Below are 10,010 nucleotides of genomic sequence, written 5' to 3'. Positions count from 1 at the left end.
TGCCTGTTCTGCTCCCCACTCTGTCTCTGGTGAATCCTTTCACCCTCCACATCTCTGGCCTGTACTCCAGTTCTATATAAATAAATAAATCTAAAAAAAAAAAAAGCACTTTTCTTTCATGTAATATGTCATTTTCCTAACTAGGTGTCAACTGCTTATGCTTTGGAAGCAACTTCTAGGAGGTCATCAGATCTAATAAGCCTAGCACTTGCATCTCAACAGGCTTAGTTCCACTGAATACATAAAAATAGGAGAAAAATTATATAACTGGTTCCAAAGGAAATGAGGGAAAATCCTTAGCACAGTGACATCCTTTTATAAAGGTCAAATGTCAACTATATTTTACTATGCCCTTTTGCCACTGTGGGAATCTTCCTCTTTTCAGATCTTCTGAAATAATGAAACCCTCCTTTGATATTTTTAAAATCTTTTGTGTACAGCATTCTCTTTTAATACTTCTGAACCTTCTTACCAAAAAGTTCCATTTTTAATAGACTAGACATACAGATGTACAATTTTCCCGGTTTACAAACATTTATAGTGTATTTAGTTGTACAATAATCTGAAAAGGATAAGAGGTGGAGAAAGATCTTTTCCCATCCATCCAATTAAATTCTATTCAATACTCTGCCCCTGTTAAACTTCACAAAATCTTAAAACTGGGAGGCACAGAAAGACCAATCGTCTAAGAGAAACAGAAACCACTCCTACACAATGACTGCTCTATCTGTGGGCACTTAGACCATGTGTATCATTGGCAGGAGGCTCTGAAGCTCTTCTCCACTTGTATTTATCGGTTGTTCTTCTGACCCCATTATCTCTATTATAGCCTCCTTCACTCAACCTGTTTATTACAGATTAGTCTTTATTTGATTCTAAACTTCTTGTCATTTTTATTTTCACATTCTTTATCATTTTACTCATTCTTTTCCCCTCTTGTTCAACTTAGTTTAAAGCCTTCTTAACTGAGTCAATAAGGAAAATAAAATTGGGATTCTAACCAATGTAAACACCTCAGCAAAATCAAAGACGCATAAAGGTAGACACCTTTAGTATTTTAAATATAGTAAAGATGTTATCAGAGATGTGAAAAAATGCTTGTTTACTGAACAAGTGACACTTCTGAAAAAAAGGCAGTCCTACAATTTGCCCTTTCCATATTCTGTTTCTCAAAGACTGAATACTTTGAAAAAAGCAAAACAGGGCCCTCCCTGGTGATACACGGATTAACACACTTCACTATGAAGCTATCCGGAGCCACTGCAGCACGAGTTCAATACCTGGCCAGATAGGGAGGTGACCCACATGGCACAGCAGACCTCTCCTGCTCATCCACTGCTTCCCTCAGCAGTGTACTTCGTCTAGCTGCCTCTTTTGCTCCCTGCTGTCTCTGGCGAATCCTCTCATTGCCCCTGCTTCTTGCTTGTGCCCTACTTCTGTGTGCATAAATAAATAGATCTTTAAGATAATAATAAAAATAAAAAATCTGAGCAAAGCAAAAAAGTACTGTCTACAGGAAATATTCATTCATAGATACATGCAAACAATATTTCCTGGGTAAAAATCATGTTTGAGATACTTTTATAGGTGTAGGTAGACAAATGGTCACCTAAATAGTATTTCCAACCCATGTGCTGTCAGAACTAGCAGGGCAAGGAGACAATGAACAAGTAACAATAAATCAATAACTATTCCAAGTTGTGATGTATGACTCAAAATAAGTAACTATATAAACACAGGAAATAACAATGGAGCTCAGATTTGGTAAGTTGTCAGGGAACAGTTCTTAGGTTAGAAGAATCAAGATATGAATGAACAGGTGCCAGGCACAGGAAAGCTAGAGGACCAGCATTTCAGGGATGGAGACTAGCATAGCCAAAGGGTGCTAGAGTGAAAGAAAAGCTCATGATGGGCTCAAGGACCTGAAAGAGATCAGGGAACCACAGAGTAATTAGCTGGTGTTAACAATGTCACTAGATAAAGTTGAATTCAATTAACCGAGAACTATCTGGGTTCTATTCCCAACATGCAGCTAAAATGAGATGCATTTCCTAAGTAACACTCTCTGAGTTGACAAATCCAGTATTCTTTTTCAGATCTCAACCAAGTTGATCCATTTGCATAATTCAACAATGCTGCCATTCCACCTTCCTTCCTTAATCTATAATAATTCTACCTTGTGGACCCTCCCTGGTGGGTCAAATGGGTTAAAGCACAGCACTATGAAGCTATCTGCAGCCACTACAACATGAGTTCAATTTCTTGCCCGAGAGGGGACCCACATGGTGTGGCAGACCTCTCCTGAACCACCAGCTGCTCTCCTCAGCAGTGTATTTCAGTTAATCTGCCTCTTCTGCTCCCCTTCTCTCTGGTGAATCCTCTCAACCCCTGCACCTCTGGCCTGTACCCCACTTGTATGCAAAAATAAATAAAATTTTTAAAAATAATTCTACCATGACCCCACCATTCTTTTCTATTGGTAAGAATATGAGCTCTGTAGTCACATTGTATTGTTTCAAATCCTGGTCCTGCCACCTACATGCTGGATAACCCTGGCAAGTCAGGGCATATTTTCTGAATGATAAAATGAAAAACAGTATGGGTACTTACCTCAAAGAGTTATTGTGAGAATTCATGCATATTTAAGACAATGTCTGGACCCAACAAATACTCAATAAATTTTAGCAATTTCCCTTATTCCCTTCCTTTTTGACTTATTAGTCTCTTGATGGTTCTTCTTCCACCCACACCGGATAAGAACATCCTTGTCTCCTTACTTCTCATTCTAGGTTCTTCCAGTGTAATCTCATCCATTCCTCTGCCTTCAAAATGCTGAAAATGCCCAAATCTGCCAGACTTCACTCTTGAACTTTAGGAACTAGCTTCAACACTTTGTGCCTTTACATGTCCCTTCTGTCTGGAAGGCTCCTGCTATCCTCCAAAGCAACTTTACATTGAAAGACATCATCCAACACATCTCCCAAACTGAGTTTCTGCAGAAATGTCACCCGGTCCATTACCATTACAGTATTTCTCTAGCACGTTTTCACTGTAAATTATGTCTTTTTACTTATCTGTACATGCCAAAAACAACAGCAAAAGCTAATACGTGCTCATCACAGGCAAGGATTAACACAAGACAGTACAGCTAGGTCACACAGCTTGCAGACAAGAGTTCAATTCCGGCTGTGTAATTCCTGAACCTGTCCTCTTTAACCACGACTCTGTAGTTTAAGCCTCAGCAAATTCTTACTGATTAAGAAGACCGACAACGAGGAAGGAGAATTAATCAAGTCAGCTAACTTAAAAAAAAAAAAAGACCCTAAGGTGACAAAAGTGCGAAGGAGCAAGAGGGTTCAATTCAGAGCATTTAGAAGAAGCTTCCAGGAAATCGGGTAGAAGCTAGGAGAGAGGCGGGAGACAAAGATCAAAGGGCTGGGAAAGATGGGGTAAAAGAGAGAAATTATGGGACGCTGTAAAAGAGCGCGAAAATGGCCTTCGAGGGCGTGGGGGAGAGACTAGGTCAGACAAACTGGGGCGCTGGAAAGCCCCAAAGCATTAGCCACCGCGTAACATACGCGCCCCTACCGCTGGGCTGGACCGCCAAAGCAGGATCGCTGGAGGAGGGGGTGACAGCAGCCCAAGCCCGCACCCTGCCCGCCTCCACGGGCGAACACCGTAGCACGAGCCGGGTATACATGCGCTATTCCCGCTTCCGGTTCAAACCCGGCGTGACCCCGCAACGTGGGTCTCGGGAGGAAGAGGTGAGGCTAACACCAAAGCCGGAACAGCCCGCCCATGCGCACCAAATAGCACGCGCTACACAATCCACGCACTAGCCAGCCCAAAACATTAGGCTCGTCGGCGCCAACGCGCTTGCGCGCTGCCCACCAATGAAGAGCGACCTTGCGAAGGCTGCTCGCCCTCTAGCTGGGGCTAGGCGCCAGCATCTTGGCGGCGCTCACAGGAGACCGGAACCGCCGCACAGGAGGGCGGAAATGACGACAGTTCCCAGGAGAACGGAGGCGGGTTGCATTTCGGCGCCTTTCTGCCCTCCGCGGTAGCTATTGGCTGACGTGGAGCGAAAGAGGCGGGACAAATTGCCGCGGGTTCAGTGCCGCCACTGGAACCGGGAGATGCGGCGCAGAAGCTGTCGCTGTGTTGGCTTTTCCCCGGGTCTTGTCTCGTACTGCGGCTCCTTCTGCGGCTTCGGTCATGTTGTTACCTTCGGACGTAGCCCGGCTGGTCCTGGGTAAGCGGGAAGCCTGAGGGAGGGTTATTGCACTCGGCTGCGGACGGAAGGACCTTCGGGGCCAAAGGTTTTCCCTGGGAGGAAAGCTCGGGGGTTTGTGCCTCCCCGCCCACAAGTTCCGACGGGCGCTGGTGATTCTGCCGCCGGAGGCTCGGGTCGTTTCGGCGTCTTTGTGTGGGGATGTTTCTCTCTTGGCTGCGGGGCGAGGGGAAGGCTGAGGAGACTCTCCGGTGGGACACCTGAGGCCCGAATTCGGAGGGAAAGGCGGGCCTTCGCACTTCCTGGGCCGCGGGTTCGAGTGTTGTCGACGTGGGGCACAGACTGCGTATTCTTCCCCTAGCCGTACTTGCCCTCGTCAGGGCTGGCACCAAGATAGGAAAGATAAGGTCTTCCCCAGGTGCCCGGCTTTGTGGAAATACTCCTTTGACGCCCTTCTCAAAATTCGTCTTTAGAACTTTGAATTGGGGGCGCATGGCGTTGATCTTCCTTCTCCAACCCTCCGCCCCAGTAAGCAGTCGGGTGTGAAGGTTTGAAATGCCAGTTGTTTATTTCGAAACTGCAGCCATTCCTCTTCTATCAGTAGAATATTTTCTTGTCCTAGTTAGTTTTTCCTCCGTTTGAGGAGGCTTCGTTGCTTTAGCTAGTCGTCAGTCAAGGTCTAGTAGGGGAGAATAGTGGCAAGGGGTTTTGTTGCTGTTTGTGTCCTGGAAGAAGAAAGAGGATTGTTTTTGCTGGGCCTGGGAACCACATAACGCTCAACACCCGAGCCAGTGAATTTACAGCCATCATGAGCCACAGCCCTGAAAGTAAATGGTGAACATCTGTGATGAATCGCCCGGTGTGAGCCACAGCCATTACTACCGTTATTTTATTGTTAGCAAAACCCATTTGTCTTGTATCCAAACCTGTCCCAAAAGTGGTATTTGTGCATAAACTCTTGATAAGCAAGGCGTGCAGAAAATATTGAAGGGTAATGATTCCGCCATCCATTTTTGGAAAAAGTAAGAGACTTAGGTTTCAGTTAATACTTACTTAATGTTTGGTTATTCTTGTGCCCACATTGGAGAACTAACTTAATGACTTAAGTTTAAGCATCGATATTTTATTAATGGTTTGCTTAATCTTTTGCCCACGTTATAAAATTTGAATATGGAAATTTAACCGACATCTGTCTCTTGAGAAAAAACTGGCTTTTCTCTAATTGTTATATATAGTAGGCTTATATATAAACCAGTCCAAAGTAGACTTGACAATGTTGGTGCATTGGTAAGCTTTATTTTTCCTCCCTCCATATTGTCTGCTTAAGAATTTTTGAGTTTTGTCAACTTGGTAATCCAGTTGAGTTTCTCAGCGGGGGCATTATTGATATTCTAGGCTAGGTAATTATTTGGAGTTGTCCTGTACATTGTGGGATGTTTTGCAGTGTTCTTGGCCTCTCTAGATTAGCTGCCAGTAGGACCATCCACTTCCAACCTCCTATAATTTGTGAAATGAAAAATATATTGGGATAATATTGATATGTTCCAGGGAGGGCAAATATCACTCCCAGTTAAGAACCATTGATCTGCACAAATCAACTTCTCTACTTGGCTCCCTACTTTTTTTTAATGGGTAAACACTTCAGAGCCATCATTTCTTACCCAAAAAATCTTTGCCAGTCTCCATTGTCATATACCTCCCATTACTTCTGTTTTAAAACTATGGTTTTAGCAATTCACCTTATTGTTACAGAAATCCACCTAAAGCATTTACTCTAAAAGTTGCAGCATGAAGACTGCACAATTTCAAGTTGTGCAAAGTAAATATCTAGTGGAAAAAAAAACCCTGCAGATCTCCCCTCACTCACTGTTTTCATTGGCATTATGTATCTTGAAGCTCATTTTAGCACATAGAAGATCTAGGGTTCCAAAAACAGTTTTATGATTATCCTATGAGTGACCCTTTCCCATCTTCAGTCCCCCTTGTTGGTCCTTCCCCCCCCCTGCCCCCCATAATGTTCTTTCAGCAAGTGGTTGGGTGCCTGATAAAGGTTCCGGATACATTGTGCCAAATGCCAAGAATAGAAAGAAGTAAATTTTCCCATTAGAGTTCACATAATTAGGTTTTTTGCCCTTCCACGTGGACACTGAAACACTTTCCTACACTCCACATTACATTCACTCTAATGTTCTCCCTCAACAGATTTATTCAAAGAACTCAGTTGTTTTACTTCCTCACATACCTATCATTCTTCAACACTCTTTTGTACCTAACTGCTCTACTTAAATAGCCCTTGCTGCTCAATAATCGCCAGTTATTACCTTGCTGGAATCCCTTCAAATATTGAACAAGACAAACTGCATCCTTGTTTCTTTAGTGCCTCTGGGCTACCAGTTTGGTTATCAGTGTATGTTATTACCACTACCCGAAAGAAAAGTAGTATATTCCTATAAGGTACGTTTTGGTAGGTGTATTTTTGATCTGGGAATACCGTTAACATTAATTTATGTGGGAAAACTATTTTAGCATTTCCAGACCACTCCCTATTCTCAAAAAAAAAAGCATACTAAATCATACCAGATAGGACCATTTTACTTTGGGTTAATGAGGGAAACCTGTGTTATACAGGTGCCCTATGGAACTGGTCCCACCTGCCTCTTCTACTTGATCTCATCTTCTCATCTCCCCTATGCTCTGGGCATACTAAACTACTACTTGGAGTTTCTCCATGTATTCTTACATATTCTGTTTCCCTCTACCTGCAGTGTTTCTCTTCCTGTCTTCCTAATACACCTGTATTCAATCAAGGTTGAGGTCAAACAATCTTTGAAACTTCTTCCATCAGGTGTAGTTTTCTCCTGAAAAGCTCCCAAAGTATTGTATATTACTAATTTTTAGTATAATTGCTTACCTTTTTTCATGTATGTGACAAAATTTCACCATTCTGCCATTTTTAAGAAGTAGTTATGTCATTAAGTGTCTAGATTGTAACATCACTCTCATCCACATTTAGAACTTTATTTATTCAACTTTTTTTCTTAATTAGTATTCTTACTTTGATATTAATGGACAGGTTTTGAGCATTCTGTAAGCCCCCAAAAATATCTTTAAAGGTTTATGTATTGGGGGTTCATTTTTATAGCGTAGGATCCAAAACTTTGTTTAGGTTTCCTAAATAGATTTGTTTCTATATGAGTCATTGTCAATCAGGAAAGCTGAAACCAACCTAGTATTTAATAAGGAGCCCTCTAGTGAGAGAATTGGTTACACTGATAGGAAAACTAAGAAGACAAGTAGCTCATATGAGCCAACTGGAAGGGTGACCATATAGGAAGACAATTCAGTAATCAGGAGGAACCCACAAACTGGGTTCATTGTCTGATGAGAACTGCAGTTATAGGAGTTTCTTCTAAGACAGAAGGAATGGGGAGGCAGGGGGAATCTGCCCTCAATTTCCCCCTAGCGCTTCCTATTGACTGATAACAGCTAGAAGCCATCTGACATGAAACCTACAATACATTGCCTATATGGAATCAAGTTTCCTATCATAGAATGCCGAGCAAGGTAAGAATACTAAATTTGAAGGTAAACAGCCAAGACCTGTGAGGTGAAGAGCCTGGTCCTTCAAATTAGTAGTTACTAAAAGTAAAAGGGAAGAGGGAGGGAGAGGGGCAGTCAGGTAAGAGAGTTCAATTGTATGATGAAGGACAGAATTGAACAGGTGGCAAGCATAATGTGCTGTGTACAGTGATTTATAATACACACCTGAAACATATATAATGTTACAAGCAAATGTTACTTCATTAACATTTTTTAGGTGAGCCACTGGTCCTGTTCAGCTTTATATGGCGAAGATGTTACAGATGTTTGATAAATACAAAAGTACAACTGTCACCTATTCAGATTAAATTTTTTGTCATTCTATTTTTTTCTGTTATTTGTGTAATAATATGTCCCTGACATTTACAACTTTCTTATCAGTTGTCTTCAGTTATTTATCTGTTATCCATCATATATGTTGTGCTTCATCTAAACTGGGCTTCACTAGACATGTTCTCTTCCTAGGCTTTGTATCAGTTTTATTGGTATCCCCAGAAATCCTTCATTGCTCATCTCCATAAAACATTGCACAAATTTCCCCAAGCCTGGTAGTATTTTCTTTAGCCATTATCCACCCGTGAAGCCCATGTTCTTACCACCTTTGCCTTGTATGACAGTTATTTATGTATATATCTTCTGGTTCATAGTAGATCTTAACTTCATAGATAAGACTTTGTCTTTATTATTTAGTAATATAAAGCACTGTATGTTAAATTTTGTAAGAATTACCTACATTCTCTTAACATTAAACCACTGATGTTTTGGGGGAATTGTTGGAATATATAATAGATGTTTTCAGGTAGCATGACTTGCTATCTTGTTTTCTTAATAGGGCACTTTTCTCTTTATTTTCCCTACATAAATAGAAAAGGAGAGGCCAAACTCTTGACCTCCTAATTCCTAAAATTTGAATATCCTGAGTGGAATTAGGATTTTACCTTGCCATTTTTACCCCTTCATTCTATTTTGTTATTACTGCCACCACTGAGAAGCAGGTAGAACACATTATTAAAAAAGGAATCCAAGGCCTTCTTTCTTACCTTTTCCAATATCATTTTTAGTAAATTCACACAAGAGATAGTTAAATTTTTTTTTTTTTAAGATTTATTTATTTGTGCATACAGAACTGAGGTGCAGGCCAGAGGCTCAGGGGCCGTGAGAGGCTTCACCAGAGACAGAGTGGGGAACAGAACAGGCAGATCAACGAAGTACACTGCTGAGGGGAGCAGCGGGCACCTCAGGAGCAGTCTGCCACACCATGTGGTCACCTCCAGAGCAGGCGGGTATCAAACTTATGAGGAAGCTTAGATTCTCAGTGCTGTGCCTTAACCTGCTGCGCCACCAGGAAGGGCCGAGATAGTTAAATTTTAGTATAAACTTTTTAGAAATAAAAAAGGATAAACAATAGTTTCTATTTCTAGTTGACAGTTTCATTGTAGCATTTGAGATTTAAATTGTACTTGACCCTTGAACAATGTGGGGACTACTAGGAGCTCTTACCTTGTTGGCTGTGGGAAGATAACCCATAGTCAGCCATCTGTGTGTGGTTGAATCTGGGAATGTGGAACCAAAGGTAGGAAAAAGCCATATATAAATGAATATGCAAGATTCAAATCTCGGATCTTTAGTGGTCAGCTGTAACTTGTATCTAAAGTTTCCCCTATTCTTGTTGAGAATTGGTTATGATCAGATACTTGATGATAAATAAGATTTTTGTAGCCAAATAACTGATCAACTGTGTATATGTACGCACATATATACATAAACACACATATAAGTACATATAGAAGTGATCAACTCCTACTTACAGCATTATTTTGGAGCTTCTAAGGCAAAACTAAAGCAAAATCCATTGTCTAGTCTAAAATGGGAGCACTGGATTGTCCAAATTGTACTTGTTTTTAAGAGCTACTTTTCAGTACTATTATTTTAAGACGCATTGCAGCTTTCAAACACTTCCTTTAAGATCTAGCCTTTAAGAGCACCTTTTCTCAGGTGCAATAAAAGTATGTCTTTTTTAAGTCATGAACTCTGATCTATGACAGTTCCTTTCCCATGGAATTCTAGGACAGATGACCTTTGGTTTTCTGGTTGTTGTTTTTTTTTTTTCTGAGAGAGCTTAACTGTGTATTACTACATTTCATTTAAGACAGTGTTTCTCTTGTTTTTTTTTTTTTTT

At 41.2% G+C, this 10,010-nt stretch overlaps 2 protein-coding genes across 2 annotated transcripts in view; one reads left to right on the top strand and one right to left on the bottom strand.

The window, feature by feature from the left end:
• LOC105854048 (serine-protein kinase ATM-like) overlaps window positions 1–3,675 on the bottom strand; it is a 26,577-nt gene extending 22,902 nt beyond the window's left edge. The window contains exon 1 of the mRNA XM_012729387.1: window positions 3,589–3,675. The gene's annotated coding sequence lies outside the window, so the exon portion shown is untranslated. The remainder of the gene's footprint in view (window positions 1–3,588) is intronic.
• A 496-nt stretch (window positions 3,676–4,171) lies between these two features.
• Window positions 4,172–10,010, top strand: part of NPAT (nuclear protein, ataxia-telangiectasia locus) — a 46,424-nt gene continuing 40,585 nt past the window's right edge. The window contains exon 1 of the mRNA XM_012729918.1: window positions 4,172–4,252. Coding sequence (XP_012585372.1) covers window positions 4,216–4,252 — 37 coding nt within the window. The 5' untranslated portion in view covers window positions 4,172–4,215. The remainder of the gene's footprint in view (window positions 4,253–10,010) is intronic.

This window comes from Condylura cristata, unplaced genomic scaffold, assembly GCF_000260355.1.
Source record: "Condylura cristata isolate star-nosed mole 26May11 unplaced genomic scaffold, ConCri1.0 scaffold00025, whole genome shotgun sequence".
In the NCBI taxonomy this organism is placed as follows: domain Eukaryota; kingdom Metazoa; phylum Chordata; class Mammalia; order Eulipotyphla; family Talpidae; genus Condylura; species Condylura cristata.
Note: the sequence above shows the minus strand (reverse complement) of the source record. Positions and strands in the feature narration are given on the sequence as shown.